The sequence below is a fragment of the Solea solea genome, chromosome 8 (assembly GCF_958295425.1).
Source record: "Solea solea chromosome 8, fSolSol10.1, whole genome shotgun sequence".
Lineage (NCBI taxonomy): Eukaryota > Metazoa > Chordata > Actinopteri > Pleuronectiformes > Soleidae > Solea > Solea solea.
This window is the reverse complement of record NC_081141.1, coordinates 10,874,782-10,892,954: the sequence shown is the minus strand read 5'-3', so window position 1 is coordinate 10,892,954 and position 18,173 is coordinate 10,874,782. Positions and strand designations below refer to the sequence as shown.

Here is an 18,173-nt window from a genome sequence, read left to right as displayed (position 1 = left end):
ATGACTTAGTATCTCATGATTATAAACTCAGCATCTCATAATAATGAGATAATATTGCATTATTATGACTTAGTATCTAATTGTTATGACTTTGTATCACAATATCGTGACTTAGTATCTCATTATTATGACTCATTATTATAGTATCTCATTATTATGACTTAGTATCTCATAATTATGACTCTATAGAATCTAATTATTATATCTTAGTATTTCATTGTTGTGAATATATTATCATATTATACATATTATAATACATACTTTTTTATTTTTCAAGTGGCAGAAACGGGCTTCCATACATACTAATGCAGTACGTTGAAAACGTAGCCTGCAGCTCTACCGCTCAGCGCAGGATGGCGCTGTGACGCTTCATCGTGCTGAGAGTCACTCTGGGTCTCTCTTGTCTTAGTTACTAAATCTGTGTTGTCAAACGTTGCTAAGGAAGTCGAGATAGAATTAGCTTATGAAATAAGCCGCACCGGGAATAAACTGCAGTTCACAAGAGGTAATTCCATTCACTACGTTAACACGCTAACTACACACAGGACAGCGACTTTCAACATCAGCCAAATAAACTGTACAAACGTCTGCTTCAAACGTAAGCTAAGCTAACCTGCATACTGCTACGGTTTAGCTCATCCATATTAGCCTATAGAAACTATGTGTTTGTAGCTCATAAAGTTTATTTGCGTATATTTGTAATTTTACCTTTTGACAGATGACATCATAGCAGTCGCAATATAATGCATATTTTCATGTCCGTATTTGGAAAACTGTGATTTTTTTTTCTTCAGTTTTGTTGCCTGGACAAGGTTAACATTATTTAGCCGCCGCTGCTAGTTTTCGTTGTACGCTAACCTACAAACCAATGCAGGTATGTCTAACTGTCCTTAATTAAAGCTGCAGAGTGGCGATATCTGTGTAAAGCATATATTTAAACAGCCAATTAATAAGTTACAGATTCGCCTTTTTGTTACTATGGTTATAAATCAGTAAACAAAACTCAACGATGCCTCAGATTTAAAGCTTCTGATTCTTGAGTTATGTAGAACAAAAATGTAACCAAAACGTAAGCTGTCATTCATCTTCTAGTTTTCTTAAACTGCACACTTATAAACATAATATTTTTAAGCAGAATTATAAATAAAGCAGTAATGACATTTATTATGTGGTTGAAACCCCCACAGAAATGAACAGAAGACAACTTCTTGTTTTCATGTTACAGATTTCTCTCCAGAACTGACAGTCCTTGCTTTTTAATTGGAATATCAGTCTTTCTTACTATATTGGTTATACACAAAAACACAAAAGAATGTCCACTGTAAAAAGAAAACAAAAACAGATTATAATTCTCAAGGCTGTACCTACAGTGTTCAAATCTTCATAACCTGAGACCATGAAATGAATTTCTGGATAAGCAGATTTGGTTCAAGGCATTTTACTGAATTCTTTTGTGCTCCACATCTTTAGGTGTGCGTTCCATTGCAATGAGTGACATCTATCCACCGGACCACAGCTGGCCTCAGACATGACGAGAGGATGACTGAGAATGGAGTGAATGGCAGCCTGGATCAGCACTGTGAAGCTCCTGACAAAGAGGATGCAGTTGTTAATGACAGCAACAGGCCACTCAAAGCCTCCGTAGATGTCAAACCCTGCAAGGAACATGACATTGCCACTAAAATCACAGCTAAAAATGGTGAGGGAGATGTCATTCCATACAAACCTCGGCCACCTTTACTCCCCAGACAGTCAAAGTCCATCAGAAGTGGCTCTGTTGAGGAGATGGTGCGAAACAGGACACTGAGGAACAGCCAAGAGAGTTTGAGTGACCCGGTTGGGACTGGCTCCTCAACAGACTCACTTAAAGAAGAGCAAATGGTCCCAGCTCGTGATGGCATCGTCGTCAGTAGTGCTGCTACCATCACAAACCAGGACTCCGGTGTGAGACCGCTCTCTGCTGTTACAACAGGATCCCCAGTCTTCCAAGAGAGAGGAAACAGTCTGTCTCAGTATGAAATGAGCCAGAGTCAGCATAGCGACCCCAAAGACCTCGGGTTGAGGCCTGCCAAGTTGCGACTGTCCCCGGTGCAACCCTCAGGGCCACTGCCCACTCTGGAGAAGAACTTTGTATCAGCCACTTTAAGGGCTGCTAATAGGATTGACAGGGATTGTTTGGATTATGCTGTGCTGGCCAGAGAGAAGCTCGGGGAGAGACTGCACCGAAACCTGAGCGACAGCCGGCTTCTGGACAACATGGGGTCAGATAATGCCTCTGTCAACTCCCTGAGGTCCACCTACAGTGTGCTTAGCCCCATCAGACCTCAGGATGTGAGGAACAGGTACAGTGGGCATAGCAGAACATGTAGATAATGAAGCTGGATTTTTTCCTAGGCTGGGTTTGAAGGATTTTTGTACAGCTTAATTTATTCTGGTGTCATAAGGCTTTTAGTTAACAGTCTCTTTCAAAGGTGTCTAAGCTCCACAAGTGATAACATAAAACAAGCCATACTTAGAAGTGGATCTATGTATGTTGTAAAATAATTCTCTTCTAGTAATTTAGTTGCTTTTGTAGCTTACCTTGTCAGTTGTGTGTCAATGTGAGCTCTAGTTTTAACCACCTTATCTTTGATCTAATCAAAAGAAAATTAGTCCAAAGAAAAGTACATGCACTCTTCAAGTTAAGTTCAGCATTTTTCAAAAATCAAAAACAAGTGTGATAGGAGATGCTTGTTCAGCACTTTTTTTGTTCAGTCATCATTTTGTAACATTGTCTGGCTTTTAGTTATTAAGGTTGTTGTGGGTTACATATGGCCAAAAATGTTACCATGACAAAATGAAAGTATCCAATCGATATTTATAATAATCGGTAATCAAAGATTGATTTTTGTTTTTCAAGAAACCAGTTTATTGTGTTTTTAAACTTCTTTATGGACATAAAAAACTTAATAAACAGAGAAACACTTAAAACACTTCATTCTGGCTGCCACTGAAAGTGCTAACTTGTTTTCCACACACACTCTATATCTTCTAGGAGCTTTCTGGAGGGCAGCGTGATGGGAAGCGGTGCCCTGCTTGGAGCTGAGGAGCTTGACCGCTACTTCCCAGACAGGAGGTTGGGCATCTACGTCACCACATGGAACATGCAGGGAGAAAAGGTGCAAGGAGATCAAAACACTGCAGCAGCATCTCACATCGCTGAGAAACATGTGTAATCTAAAATCACTACCAGACAACCAGCTGAGCGCTAACCACGTTTCTGTCGTTTTCAGGGGCTGCCACTCAACTTAGATGACCTCCTCCTTCCAACAGACTCTGATATTGCACAAGACTTTTATATTATTGGGGTTCAGGAGGGTTGTCCTGACAGGTAGGTGATGCTTTTTTTGAATTCTGGTGGATAATTCAGTTTTGTAAATGTGCTTACATTATCACTGTGTGTATGTGTATGTGTATGTGTGTGTGTGCAGGAGAGAGTGGGAGACACGTCTTCAGGAGACACTGGGACCTTATTACGTTATGCTGTATGCTGCATCACATGGCGTTTTGTATCTCACTGTATTTGTCAGAAGAGACCTCATCTGGTTCTGCTCAGGTCAGTCCCAGTTCCACACAGGAAATAAACATCAGTTTATCTCGTGATTGATTAGTCTATGTACAGGAATAAGAAGCGACTGTTGTGGGAATCAGACATTTGGCTCAAAAATAAAACAAATATTGTACAGATAATATTAAGACCCTTGCTTGTGACTTTTGAGATGAACTAAATAATCAAAAGAAATTAAAACACGGTAATGGTAAAGAAACCTTTGTTTTGTTGACTCACACAGAAGTGGAGCATGCTACAGTCACAACCAGAATCATCTCGCAGATCAAGACCAAAGGGGCCGTAGGAATCGCCTTCACCTTTTTTGGCACTTCCTTCCTCTTCATCACATCCCATTTTACCTGTGAGTAGAAATCTGTTCGTGTGAGTGAGGCTGCAGAGGCTGAAGCAGTGATTTCTCTTAACAAGCATCAAGTGGCTGCAGCTGGAGCCCGATGAAAATTTGGGTTAAAGTTATGGAGCAACATAATTCATTTTTATGTGCAATAAGAAGCATTAATCAGCTATGACACTCAATATAAATGCTTTTAAACGTACCCTGCCTGTGTTTCAAAGCGCTTCTTCGATTCTCTTTCCAGCTGGAGATGCCAAAGTTTACGAGAGAATCCTTGATTACAACAAAATCATTGAGGCTCTGGCTCTTCCAAAAGGCCTTCCAGACACCAACCCCTACCGCTCCACACCATGTAAGACCAAAATCTGAAATGATAGGATTTTCTTCAAGACAGTGGCAAATAGAGGGTTAAAACCAGAAATCACTGTTTAATAAGGAAACAACCTGAAAGTGGCAGGACACTAAGCATTTAGCTGGAAGTTTTTGGTAGATCATGTGAAGGGTATCTTAACAATCTTAACAAATAACTTAAAATTTCAACTTAAACTTAAAAAAAAAAAATATTGAACTGGATCCATGACAGTTCACAAATTATATCCAAAATTCTGCTTTAATTTTTTAACTTTAAGAAAATGCTGATCCAGAGTTATTTGCTCTGCTTTTCCCCTGAACATTTTTTAGCTTCAGTAATCTTTATTTTCTGTGTCCATGACCATCGCTTTCTGTCTTTGTCCCAGCTTTGGTCTTGTTTTTAAGTTCAGAATAAAAGTTCCATGTCATTCCGACTGTATACAAGCACTTGTCCTATGTGCACTCATACTTAGCTCAGATTAAAGATAAGAATATAATCTTTTATCATCTGAAAATGTAATTTGTGATTGTAGCTGACGTCACCACAAGATTTGACCAGGTCTTCTGGTTTGGAGATTTTAACTTCCGGCTGAGTAAGGACCGCATTGACGTGGAGGCCATCATGAGTCACACAGAGGGTGGAGACATGGGCTCACTGCTGGAGCATGATCAGCTCTCCAAGGAGATGAAGGACGGTATGCTCACACCTGAGGAGTGAAAACGTGTAGAGAAGCTTGTTGCATTTGATTAACTCTGAGAACGTGCGTCTGTTTCTCCAGGCGCAGTCTTCAAAGGATTCCAAGAGGCGTCAATACATTTCAACCCAACGTACAAATTTGACATCGGCTGCGACATCTACGACACAACCTCCAAACAGAGGACACCTTCATACACAGTAAGAAGAAAAGTGCCGAATGTCTCTGTCACACATGAACGTGTCCAGCTGCTCTAACTGGATCTGTGTTTGTGTTCACAGGACAGGATCCTGTTCAGGAACAGACAGGCCGATGACATTAAAGTGGTAAAGTACACCAGCTGCTCCAACATCAAGACCTCAGACCATCGGCCCGTCATCGGTGTCTTCCAGGTCAAACTGCGGCCAGGCAGAGACAAGTGAGTCACACACGGTGTTTTTATTTTTCATTACATGATGTGACACAAACATTCATGTAGACTCAATGATGACCTGGTGAGAGATAAAGCAGTAGAAGATGAATGGATGGATTACTGTGACCTCACAACACATGATTTTAAGAACAAATATTCACCCACACAGTTGTGGACTGGCCAAAACATGTTCTTGGAATAGTATGTAACCATTAGTAAAATAAATCAGTCACTAATTAGTGTTAATGTTGTTGCCGTGGCTGCAAATACATTTCACTATGAGCGCTGACTAGTGTAAATAAAACCTGAAACTACTGCAGATCAGAGGACTTCAACTGAGGAGACAGCCTCTAATCTGTCCTGAGGACAGATCACATTCATGCAGTTCAGGAATGTGGACAGACGCGTCCTCAAACCACCTCAGGATGTGGTTTTTGTTATTGATCTGAGGGTGGAGTCAGGATCGATGAGGAGTGTTCAGGACAGATTAATACCAGGTCTGAGTGGGGTCTAAGATTTGTATCTTCTGCCCTCCTTAACTTGATAACTTTAAATAGTTTGGAGCTACTGCACAAAAACATCATATTTAATATCTGCTGTTCTGTATTTGCCCGTGTGTGTGTGTCAGTATTCCTCTGGGTGCGGGACAGTTTGACCGAGGCTTGTACTTGGAGGGCATCAGAAGAAGGATCACCAGAGAGCTGAAGAGGAGGGAAGCGATGAAGAACCCCAGTAGCAGCACCGTCTGCTCCATCTCTTAAAGTGAACTCTGATCCAGAACAGACCAGACCAGACCAGGCTGGTTCACACTGTTCCACAAACAGGGGGGTGGAAAAATGACCAAAAGGAAAACCAGCAGTGACTTCCCAGCACCCATTGTTGGTTGTGATGAGCAGAGTGCGCCCTCTGTTGGACATGGTGAGGAACTACGTTGTTCCCTGCTGGTCAAGCAGCTGACTGCACTTGAGGTCAGGGACCTTAGGGTCAGAGAGACACAGCAGCAGTCTGACCTTTCTATATTCAGCTGTCTGAAACAGAAGGGGACAGAGTGAGGGGGCGGGGCTCGCTGTTGTGGCTTAATCGTCAGTCACATGATTCAATGTACACTGATGTAACCCTGCAGGCTGAGTGTCTATTTTAATTTTGCTATTAATATTATAATATATAGATATTTTAATAGCATCACAAAACACAGTGTTCGATTATTTATTTCTGAATGGTTCATCTTTGTTTTCATTACAGAGCACATCACATGAAACGGCAGCAAACATTTAGGTGCACTTTAGGTCATTTAGGTCATTTAAACTGTCCTTAAAGGAGACTTAGACAGAAAAGCAGTTTTCAGACAAGAACCATGGAGCACAAAAATACCTGCTCTCAGTTTTGTGGACGTTGGTGTTGACATATGAAGACTGCAGCAGCAGACTGTCTCAGTCACACACTGTCCCAGACGAGGAGCGGTGCCTGGGTCAGGACGCTGACTCCCTGTGAGCTTTTCCAGAAATGTTCCCACTGTATTCTAACATGGGCGCACACTGGCATCTGCCTGTGATGTGTCAAAATGTGATTCCCCAAAAGCCCAACCTGAATCCAACTTACTTATACAGATAACTAACTTATACAGATAAATAAAATGCAAGTTTCACTGGCTAAGTGATGGAAACTCTCCAGAGGGAATTTGTCTTGTCACTAGGCCCAGGAGACAGTATGCACATTTCATATCTTGAACATTATTGTACTTGAAGAAACTGCTTTAAACTAAATTTTATTATCAAAACAAGAACCAAAAGTCAGATTATTATAAATCATTAAATCCTTGAACGACTAGAAATCCAACATATTTGTTTATTTTCAAAGAAATCATAATGTTGGCCAGTTAGACAGAATTTTTAAGTCACTCCATTCACGTTTGAAACTCACCATGATCAATTTATGAGTGAGGCTGGTTGATTCAATCCAGATTATTTCTGGAAAATGTGCAATTTGCATATTTGGAAGCAGCTTCAGATTGAGAATCGAAGCAGGTGTAACATAAAGTCAAATTTATAGTTATAAAGATAACAATTTTAAAGAGCACTGCAGTCAGGAGGTGTAACATGGTATTGTTGAATTTCAGGGACAGTTTATATTGAGGAACTAAAGTTTTCTGTAAAATACTTATATTTGCTTATATTTATACTGTTACAGCCTGTCATTAAATGTCCTCATTAGGCCAAGTGATCCTCCGCAGCTAATCTTAATTTATTGCCTTACCTCTCATCTATCCTGCTGCTGTGTAAACTCATAAACACTAGAATATATCCATGTACTGTATATGTTACATACCATATTAATGAAGCTGCATTTCCAGCATCAAGAGCAGTAATGCTCAACATTAAGTGCCTGTGGGTCTTGTCATGTTCTCAGGACCTTCTATCTTTATTTTTTTACGTTAACTTGTAATCTTACAGCCTTTTAATAAACATTTTCTTTTATCGAGAGAATTCTTACTTCTTTGAGATTTTTATTTTTTTTTTACACAGTAAACAAACAACTTTAAAATGTGTTTTATTTACCCGATGTTAACAGAGGTCACATTTAATATATTCACTTTGGACAGAAGCCACTGATATAATGGTAATAATATTTGTCATTTTCCCTGGCAGTTGTAAACCTCTTAGTTCACAGATATGGTGTATGTATGAGTACATTTCTGCTGTTGGAGTGAAGAAAAGATTGTTATCTTTGTTGGTTTCAGGATCACAATATTAATATCAATGTTTGTTAAAAGCAACTGAAGAGAATATGTCATTATCATAACGTGCTATCAAAATGAACAAGCATCTTTTTAATATATTTAAATGACAACTTTTATACTTAATCATCAGCATGTTAAAACACAAGACAATGCTTAATGTAAATAACTATTATGCGACTAAAAATTCAGACCGAAAATAAGACACAGGATCAGAGCACCAGCCCACATCTCACCTTACTTTGTGCCAGATTGTTAATGACTTGTCAGACTCAAACTCAGCCTGTAAATGATCTCCTTAAAGTTTATTGGAATTTACAAGGGTAACAACACACACACGCACGCACAAACACACACACACACACACACACACAAATGCAGACAGAATCAGGTTTCAGTCTCTCCAGGAGACGTTTGTGACTAAAACCATGTTTTCAGTCTCGAGCACAAACTGGCTTCACTTGTAAAGGTGGCCATACATATTTCTTTATAATTATTGAATTAAGCAGTACTGTGTATTGTTTCTCTTGAGTCAGTAAAGGCAGATTACCAAGTGCTGTTGTATAAATAGTTGAGTATTTCAAAGTTGGTTCCTTTTTTACATTTGCTCTGGATGAAAAGAAAGTGTGAGGTGTGAAACTAAAGGAGTTGAAGGTTTGAAAACTGACAGGCTCAATGAAAAGTACCTGCGTCATGAACTCATCTCTGCTTGTGTATTTCACTGTGTAAAAACAAAACGTGGTGGCTTGGGGTGAAACATCCTTTTAAAACACATCAGTAAATATTGACATATGGCTTCCTGGCCACCAACAGTCAATACATATACTCCAACCGTATATGCTTTTGAGAGTTTTTTTTTTTTATTTAATCCCAGTGTCAGGGATGTTGCATCCTCCCTGACTGAGCTGTGTCCAGCTGCATGATGGGAGGGAACATAAGGGTAATCTTCTATCTTTCAGTTCATGTGGGCTGAGTGGCCGCGGTGAGCGTGGCTCTATCGGAACAGACGATACATGCGGGGCAGACGTCCGTCCTTGCTGGACAGTGCGGCCTGGATGTGCTCGTATGACGGCAGCTCCGTCAGGTCTCCCAGAGCCGCGACTGAAGGCTTACTGCGCAGCATCTTCGTGGTCACTCTTTTAATATCGCTGGCTGTCACGTTGCCTGGAAATTATACAAAATCAATTAACCCTTTGACAACTAAGCCTCAAAATGTCTGTCTTGCCTTTTTTTGTTGTTGCTTTTTTTAACCATAAAAAGGGCCAGAAAATGTCCTGTGAGTAAGTGCTTTTGCCCATTTTCCAGAATAACTTTCAATATCTGGCAGTAACTTACACTTTACTGCATGTTAAAAATAGTGTCTCAAGTTTTATTGAGAGAAAACACAAGTTGTATATGAACACCAGAAATATGTTTTACACAACAATGTAAAACATATTTAAAATAACATTTGAGTATTTGTCTCAATGCCCAAAAACAGGCCAAAAAATGGAAACTATGAAAAGGTGTTTTTTCCAACTCTCTCCTTTCTGGTGACAAAGACAGCGGGAGTTAAATTACCATAATAATAACCACATTTTGGCTTTGACATGCAACTTCTCAGCTTTCAGAAACCTTTTCCGATAGCACAAACATGTCGGCTGCGATACACTCTGTGTTACAGGGTTAAACTTTGTTTATACGGCACCTAATTAATTAATAATCAAGGGCTATTCAAAGTCTAAATGTAACAGAAAAGATGATTGACTAAAACAATGGATGTAAAATTGAATTAATGATTTATTCAGATTTAGAAATGAATTTCTTTTCTGATACTACTAATGATAAAAGACAACAAAAAGATAAAATATACAAAAGGTGAAATAAATAATGATCAGTGCTTAAAATTTGCAAGAGTGAAATGATTAAAAAACTGAAATTATAATTATAATTAAAAAGCACAAATCAAAACCACTTATTGATTTCTTCATAATTTGAGGACATTTTTACAAGTCACTATATACTGTATATATTTTTTTCCATTCAATACTCACTTATTAGGTCACAGAGTTCATGTGGCAGCTTTCTCTTTCCTGTGGAGAGAACCTGCCGACCGACATCCTCAAAAATAACAGGCCGCGACTCCAGGTTCATCATCAACATGGACTTGAGCTGAGTCTTGGCTCTCTCCAGCTCCATCTGAACAGAGAGGTGAAAAGATAAAATGCTTGTTAGATCATGTAAGAATAACTAACATGTCTGTGAATCGAGATGACCGCGTTACCTCTCCTGCGTTTCCAGCCATCTGGATGAATTCTCTGGTTATTATTTCCACCATTTCTCGCACCTGAAGAGAAAATGCAAGAATTCAAACGTGATCATCAGCAAAGACTAAACCAACTGAATTACCAGACCATTAAAGTAAGAATATTCACTCATACATCACATGAAATGAAGAAAAACTCAATAAATATCAAAAATGTCTCTGAATGAGATATCTGACATGGTTCAACTTTCTTCTGTAAATATGTAACTGGCTGAAAGTTATTCATTACTAAAGCTGCAAAAGCACAATAAGGTAATCTGACAGTTAAATACCCATTTCAGCTTCAAATAATGTATAAAAGTATAATGGAAAGCCATTATAGGCTGGAATTATTTATCATTGCAGTGTAGCACATTTTATTTTACACCCAACATGTTGAAAACTGAAAAAATGTTGGCTGCACTTTTTCTCTGCTGTATACAATGCAAGGGCAACAGTCTTCCCAGACAACTTTACTTATTGAGGGCTATTGGTAAGTGAGGAGGATTAATATAAGTTACACGTAACAGACCTGAGCTTTAAGAGGACAAAAAAGGTGCATGCATAAACCAATGAAAACTGAAAAATCAGAACAGAAACTATATCTAACGTTTCAAAACCTGAAGATGCCCTAGCGTTGCACCAACCTGTCTGGGATCAGCACTAGCGTGGATACACAACAGGCCGCTGTCCTCGTAGCTATGATGGTAGGAGGTGGCGTTGTACATCCAGTGATGCCTGCACCAAACACAGAAAGCTAAATTAGTGACAACCGATACATCCTGTTGTTTGGAGTTGAATTAATGAAGCAGAGTCTGAACTGTGAAGTGAAGCCAAACAGTGGAGCTTCAGCTGTTCACCTGTTGAGCACGTTCAGGTACAGACGGGTGAACATGCCTTTACCAGGTCCTCCTGCTGAAAAGGAGCCTCCTCCACCCATCATCATGTTGAGCACAGCAAATGGGATGAAGTCATTCTCCTATTACAAAGAAAAAACTTTATTTTTTAATTTTCGGACCTTGAAGCTTACACGAATCACACAACTGATAGAATCCAGGCACCACAAACACACACCAGGAAGGAGCAGGTCTCCAGGCCGATCATGATGTGGGTGAGCTCTGGGATCGGGGTGGGGCCAAGGCTCACGTCCGACATGTCCTTCTCCATCTGTCAGATAAAAAGAGAAAGCCATTATCTCACATAATCAACTACAGCAGAATTCATGGCATTTCCTTATGACAGTGAAATTTCCCTCAATGTAAACATTCAGATATTTAATAAAAAAAAAAAAAATATACAGTAGTTACTGTTCAGCGACTGTTGTGTCACATCTAATGTTTTTCAGGAAATTGATTTGTCAAATTGCAAATTAAGGAAAAGTTCATATGAAGGTGGCAATATTATAATATTAAGATATACTAATATTTTAGACTATCTATTAATAGAAGACAATGTTAAAACAAGGCAGTTGGTGATTGCTTTGCTAATTAACTAGTAGGTGATGCATTAAAAGTAATTTGTCAATTCCATGTTCAAATCGGTGACCAAAAAACATGTGTACATGTTTAAGTGAAAAAAAAAAATAATTGTGTTATTGTGTTTCCACCCCATGATTCTTTTTTTGTGAAGCTAGAATTCCTTTAAAACTGAAACTCTTTTCCAGATAAACATCAGCTGTGGAAAACATTCAGGCCCAAATATAGGTGGTGTGGCTCAGTGGTTAAGACCGGTACCCTGTGTGCAAAAGACATCATGGTCGCAAGTTCAACTCCACCCCTGGCTGATTGTACTCAAATTCCCTTGTAAGTCGCTCTGGATAAAAGCGTCTGCTAAATGACATGTGATGTAATGTAATGTAATAAACCCGATGAATTACCTTGACAATGCCACCTGTGTACTGTGCTACAGACAGGTCCACTCTGGACACAGTGCTCGTTCCCCACACTGGCTTCACATCCAGCAGGTATTTCCTGGCACACTCCACCAGCTGCTCGTGCTCAATGCCCACTCCAGCCAGCACCATGCGCTCAGGACAGTAGTAGGTACGCAGGTAGTTTTGCAGTACTTTTTTGTTAATCTTGTCTATGTTATCCACAGGACAAAAGCGTGGCAGTCCGACTGTGTTGTCTCTATAGGCAGCCTGGAAACGAACAATCAACAGTCACACACTGGTTCAAAAATAAAAAGCACCTAATTTAAAGTATTCCATCTTTTAGCTCTTCTGTCGTCTTTACGTGATGCTAAGAAGCTAATTGTCAAATTCAAAAATCTAATTTGACACAATGGTTTGAAATCCTGGTGTGGGTTTACATTTTACCATTATACATGGATATGTATGTGGTTTACTGATAATAGCTTAGACAACTGCATCCATGTTTTGTCAAATGCACACAACAAAGTTATCCTAAGGGAGACAATAAAGGCATATCTTGTCTAATCAATTAAAAACAGATATTAGATATTTTTTGATAGCTATTTAATCACCCAATTAACTGCTTTGATCAGTATAACTTGTTAACTGGTTACAACTGAAATGTGTTACATTATGTTACCTAGTTAAGGAATGATGTCAGCTTGTAATGGTGTGTCTAAATCACATTTAACTCACAGCGTGGATCATCTCGGTAAGTAAAGGTTCTGGGTCCGGCCTCATGTTTAGGTCCTCCAGCTCGAAGCGTACCACCATTTTGGTCATCTCAATCTCTTCATCTGTGTGAAAAATAGCTTATCATGAAGACTACAGAGGAGTCTCCATGTTCACACACATTTCTCAATCTCTCATCTGTCATTTCATGGAGGAATTACATGACTCACCCAGCAGACGAGGCTGTAGTACAGCATCAGAGAGAAGACTGACCACTGTGTCCAGACCCTTCACTTCAGCAGACACTGCATACATGGTGGTATCTCTGCACAGTAAAACACAATCCAAAAAAATAGGTTCTACTTAGATGGTCATGGAATTTCATGGACTTTCAAACACTGACATAAGTGAAAGAACTCATACCTTGAGGTTTGACAGTCACAAATTCCTCCATGCTTTTCTAGTGTCAGCAGGATTTCATCTTTACTCCCGTACTGAGCTGTGGACTTCAAAAAAACAACAACAATCGACCATGATACATACAAATTGGTTCAATACAATTCAAGGCCCTACACTCAATATGAAAGAATATAAGCTACATGAATATTAACCAAAAAACTAAAATAGGATTTTACAAGTTTAATTCTTAACTTTGACTTCCTTTAAATCAAAAATATATCTTTCAAAGCAGTGACTCTCAAGTTGTTGCAACTACATTACTGCCAACAGTTTTTGTTGGGAAAACAACATTGCCAGGTGGATAACTGCGAGCTTTTCTCTGTTGTTATGCAATACTTCTACTGCACCAAGATACTTCCTAAGGACATTTATGGCGCATTTCCACCGACTCTACTCGACACGGTTTGAGTAGGACACGGTTTGAGTAGCGTTTCCACTAGCCTAGTACCTGTTACCAGGTACTATTTTTAGTACCTGCTCAGACGAGGTTCCAAGCGTGCTTAAACGTAGGTACTATGCGATGATTGGTCAGACTGCCGGCCGCTGAGTCCCGTCACAGGAAGAGACCTCCCACATACAAATCAAGCCAAACAGCGCCGAACTGTAGATGACTTAAAACTACTTAACAATCCTAACAACGTGGGTTAATCTCCAACAACTATCAGGGAAACCTCTATATTTAACAGGATTCTTTTAAAGTGGAGTGGTGTATTTAGGGACAGCTCCGCTGATCGCGAGCCACAGACCGCTGCCGCTGTAGTTTGTGGAATAGGAGGCTGTACTCTGGAGATGTGTGGACAGAAATCAAGCCAAACAGTGCCAAATTGTAGATAAATTAACTTCTTAACAATCCTAAAAATGTGGGTTAATCTCCAACAACTACAGAAGTGCGGTGTGGTGTGAAGTCACTAGACACTAATGTGTGTGTGTGTGCGCGCATCGCGTATAAAACAAAGTCACCGCAGTTTCACTCAGCTGCGCAGTGATGACTCCGCCCACGTTAAGTAGGTACTTTTTTTGTAGTGGAGATGCAACCTAATCGTGCCGAGGCGAGTAGAGCCAGTGGAAATGCGCCATTAGACATAATCCAAACAACAAATAACAGAGTTCACACCTTACTGTAAACTGACTGTAAGCAGTGACAGTAAGCTTTAATGGGACAATAAAATTTAACTGCAAAGAGTGAACACATGAGCTTCTTTAAGTCTCAAAAGGTAAGATACTTACAGAAAAGGCTAGTTTCTCTAAGAAATGTGCGATTCCACTTGGATATTTAGCTTCATATCTGGATCCAGAATTTACTAAAACTACAAAGGAAAGAAAGAAAACATTCACATTTAAATCACTTCAGCTTGGTTGTGAACAAAAGAGTGGATATAAACATAATTTGCATGTCACTCCTGCAACTTACTTCCAACTGTGCAGAATTGACCAAACTTGTTTTGTGAGGCAACTTTGAGGCCATTTTCTAGAGTAGTTATCCTGGTCTCATATTTTTCATGACCGTCTGCAGACGCAAACACTGGTTTGGGGATGCCAGGCAGCGGCGTGGTGAGGGAGATGTTTGGGTATCTGCTGCCACTGCTGTACTTCCTGTCAGCTGTGATCCCAAACCTTCTGGAAAAACAAAGCAATAGTTTAAAACGTCAGGTAGATGTGGAAACAGAAACTAGCCTTAGTGTTTATTGTTTTCATTTACTTATAATATATATGTAAAAGAAGAACTTAAAAAGCCTTTATTCTAATGGCCATATCATCTTAAAAATAAGCAAACGTGTTTTTTGACCAAGGTCTTTGTCAAGCCAAATTCCAATCACAAGTTTGTAACTGGCAATTTGAATGTAGCCTTTAAGAAGCTGCCATTTGAAATTGAAAAAAATGTTGCACAGTGTCACTCTAGGGTTGTAATAAAAAGGGCTTTCTCTGTTCAGTCTCTGATTAGTCCACACATTATGAGACGTTAATGAAATAATAATTAAAACACACATACAACCAAGCACTATTACAACTATAGGAATATGACGCCAAATAAATATTTCCATCTGATACAACCTTCAAAATGATATCTATTTAGCTGTAAGTCGAAGTTTTTTTAGGTTTTTTTTTTTAGAGCATGTGTACTTCTTATTTGTTTATTTAAACTTCTTTTGCATTTGAACATTTAGATAAACAGAAATATAAAGAACACTGCAACAGACAATTAGGTACAAAACAAATAGTGAAGCACGTTGGTTAGGTCATTCTTTATTCTTCCTTTATCAATGCATAAAGGTCTCTGGCAAATTTAGATTTCATTAATTTCAGGGACTTTATATAGATTTGGATCTCGGTGGGATCTTTATACATTTTGTCTTGTGGATGAAAGATTTGTCTAAAATAAGGAAAACATTAATCATTAGGTTCACTATTATTATTACAGCAAATAAATGATATCATTATAATTTATAGTAGTAACAACCCTTTATTTTCTATTTAACCATTCTATAAAGTGTGTATATAACAATTGACTATGAGAAGATGAAACGTTAATGATTGACTAAAAGTGATGAGGCAACATTAGCTCAGACTGTTAGCGCCATGCTAACTGCGCGAGCTAACGTCGCGTGCTAAGAACTTAGAGACTTTGCAGGAAAGAGCCGAAGGTGACACCAGATTTTCCGCGTTTCTGTAAAACAAGTATTTAAAAAGTTACCTGTGAACACGACCCCAGCGTAAACACAAGCTCCTACAGCTCGACATGTGAGTCGCCATCTTCGAGCTTCTGTGACCGGAAATCAACCCGGAACATAATGACAGTCTCCATAAGCACTTCCGCCGAGGCCACAAACAAATAACGCAATACCGATGCATTATATACATTATGATATACATCATGATATACAGTAACTTTTTTTTCTTTTTACGATAGTAATGACAGCCGTCCATCTACAGTTTTTTAATTTAATTGAAATTATTTCACAGATTCTACCAACATGACACGCAGCCTTCTTAATTAAAGATTAATTAATTAAAATTAGATTATTTTGTTTTATTTTATTGTATTTAAGCTTAGTGTCGTTTAGACACAATACACACTACAAACCTTTTTACTTTTTACATACAAAGGCCAAGAATTATGATTATAAATGAAAACTCTCACATACAAAAGCTAGGAAGTCACTGAGGTAAAGAAACCTTTGAATGTTTGAACCTCATGTAACTTTTGTGTTCAATGACCTGTCTTTAACATTGTGGGACTTCAGATATTTAAGAAGAAATATAAGATTGGAACTAGTTTTGGAAAATTACTGGAGAAAATAAAGTAGATAATATCTTGATAGGTTTGTTGTATCTACTTGTTTGTGTTTCAGTTTGTTTCCACTGGTGGTTAAAGAGGTTAAATGTCTTTTCTCTATTGTTGGGTTTTGTGATTTGCCATTTGTCATTTTGAATTGCATTACAGTTCACAATTATTAGAGTTGATTAGATGTGATATTTTACTTACAAATTGCAAATTAACTCTAAAACAGCTCAATCTATGTCTCTCGCAGAACAATTGATAATTTAAGAGGCTGGTGAAGTAAAGAGCATTCCAGCCCCCATTTAGTTACTCATCACTAAATCAACTCTGACACAGAAACCAAAATAGCTCTTGAATAACACTAACATTTCCACCAGAGATTGAAACATTGTGGAGCTGCAAAAGGACTGAACTGGACTGTGACGAACAGCAGCAGATTTGATTCAGTACTCACGGCTACCTTTCTGCTTTCATATAATGTTGTGTACCTTGCAGGTCAGCACCGTGTTTTGGTTGATCCCTGTGTTTTTCCTCTGCACCTCAGCCTATGAGCTCCACGACACCATTCACTCTCTGAAAGAAGAAAACCTCCACCTGCAGCACCGGCTGGAGAATCTCACCCATGCTCTCAGGGATTTGAAATACCTGCTGACTGAGCACCCCAAAGGTAACAGCACAGTCATCGTTTGATTGTAAATGTATTTAAAAACAATATGTATACTGTATATGCAGAAAAAATCTGAAAAAAATCACTTCTTTCTCACACATGTTCAGTATCTGGGGGTAAACATGACACTGAATATCTGCATGTCTGGAAGGAGTGGGCTCAACATGGTAACTTCTCAAAATAAGGTTTGACTTGACATCATGAGAAAAATCCATGAATGTCTCAACAACTGTGATACATTTTCTAGGCATCACTGCAGAGATTCACCAGGTGTTGGAAGAGACACTTTGTTTAACTGAGCTGCACAATGCTGGCCACTCTGTCTTCAACACCATGGATTTCCTCTTCCTTCTTTTACCTCAAGTGATTCTTTCAATGCTGTCATGACTTGCCTCAACAAGACAAAACAACCTGCAGTTCATTAAAAACTTCACTTAAGTGTCCCTTAAGTAGTGTTAGTCAACACTTAAATTAAGTAGCAGGAAAATTCAGAGTTCACCAATACCGTTGGCTTGTCAACAAATGCACATGTTACTGTGACATACATGTATATTTTTATCACAGTTGTAAGAAACAATTTCGTTTACCAACTGTAAGGGGAGCCCAAGCACAAATACATTGTGGTAAAGTTCACCTTTAAAATATCTGATTAAACAAAGATGGAATGACAGTTACACATATTACATATAAGATCAATTTTATATTTATTGATTTTTTTAATACATCTTGTGTTAAAAGCAGAATATCTAAAAACTGATTTAAAATA

The 18,173-nt window shown here is 38.8% G+C and overlaps 2 protein-coding genes across 4 annotated transcripts; one reads left to right on the top strand and one right to left on the bottom strand.

Moving 5' to 3' along the window:
• Positions 1 to 389: 389 nt before the first annotated feature.
• On the top strand, positions 390 to 7,892 carry inpp5e (inositol polyphosphate-5-phosphatase E). Of its 2 annotated transcripts, none has more exons than XM_058636813.1 (11): positions 390 to 505; positions 1,471 to 2,342; positions 3,035 to 3,158; positions 3,273 to 3,370; positions 3,471 to 3,595; positions 3,831 to 3,950; positions 4,186 to 4,293; positions 4,826 to 4,987; positions 5,072 to 5,187; positions 5,269 to 5,405; positions 6,028 to 7,892. In XM_058636813.1, exons 2-11 carry the CDS (start codon positions 1,540 to 1,542, stop codon positions 6,158 to 6,160), a joined length of 1,926 nt encoding a protein of 641 aa, XP_058492796.1. In that variant the 5' UTR covers positions 390 to 505; positions 1,471 to 1,539; the 3' UTR covers positions 6,161 to 7,892. The 2 variants fall into 2 exon arrangements, with proteins under 2 accessions (XP_058492796.1, XP_058492797.1); XM_058636814.1 differs by lacking the exon at positions 390 to 505 and adding an exon at positions 635 to 874.
• A 294-nt stretch (positions 7,893 to 8,186) lies between these two features.
• Positions 8,187 to 16,260, bottom strand: pmpca (peptidase, mitochondrial processing subunit alpha). Of its 2 annotated transcripts, none has more exons than XM_058637241.1 (13): positions 16,153 to 16,260; positions 14,872 to 15,077; positions 14,688 to 14,767; positions 13,425 to 13,507; positions 13,232 to 13,326; positions 13,026 to 13,126; positions 12,294 to 12,557; positions 11,492 to 11,584; positions 11,278 to 11,396; positions 11,065 to 11,155; positions 10,397 to 10,459; positions 10,167 to 10,311; positions 8,187 to 9,297 (listed from the first exon to the last, which is right to left on the bottom strand). In XM_058637241.1, exons 1-13 carry the CDS (start codon positions 16,209 to 16,211, stop codon positions 9,128 to 9,130), a joined length of 1,569 nt encoding a protein of 522 aa, XP_058493224.1. In that variant the 5' UTR covers positions 16,212 to 16,260; the 3' UTR covers positions 8,187 to 9,127. The 2 variants fall into 2 exon arrangements, with proteins under 2 accessions (XP_058493224.1, XP_058493225.1); XM_058637242.1 differs by having other exon boundaries at positions 14,872 to 15,074; positions 16,153 to 16,246.
• Positions 16,261 to 18,173: the final 1,913 nt, after the last annotated feature.

Coding starts and splice junctions, on each gene's coding strand:
- pmpca (XM_058637241.1), bottom strand. CDS start 16,211: ATGGCGACTCACATGTCGAGCTGTAGGAGCTTGTGTTTACGCTGGGGT. Junction 11,397..11,491: donor TGGAGACCTGCTCCTTCCTG/GTGTGTGTTTGT, acceptor TCTTTGTAATAG/GAGAATGACTTCATCCCATT. Junction 9,298..10,166: donor TGAACTCTGTGACCTAATAA/GTGAGTATTGAA, acceptor TATAATTTCCAG/GCAACGTGACAGCCAGCGAT.
- inpp5e (XM_058636813.1), top strand. CDS start 1,540: ATGACTGAGAATGGAGTGAATGGCAGCCTGGATCAGCACTGTGAAGCT. Junction 2,343..3,034: donor CCTCAGGATGTGAGGAACAG/GTACAGTGGGCA, acceptor TATATCTTCTAG/GAGCTTTCTGGAGGGCAGCG. Junction 5,406..6,027: donor CTGCGGCCAGGCAGAGACAA/GTGAGTCACACA, acceptor TGTGTGTGTCAG/TATTCCTCTGGGTGCGGGAC.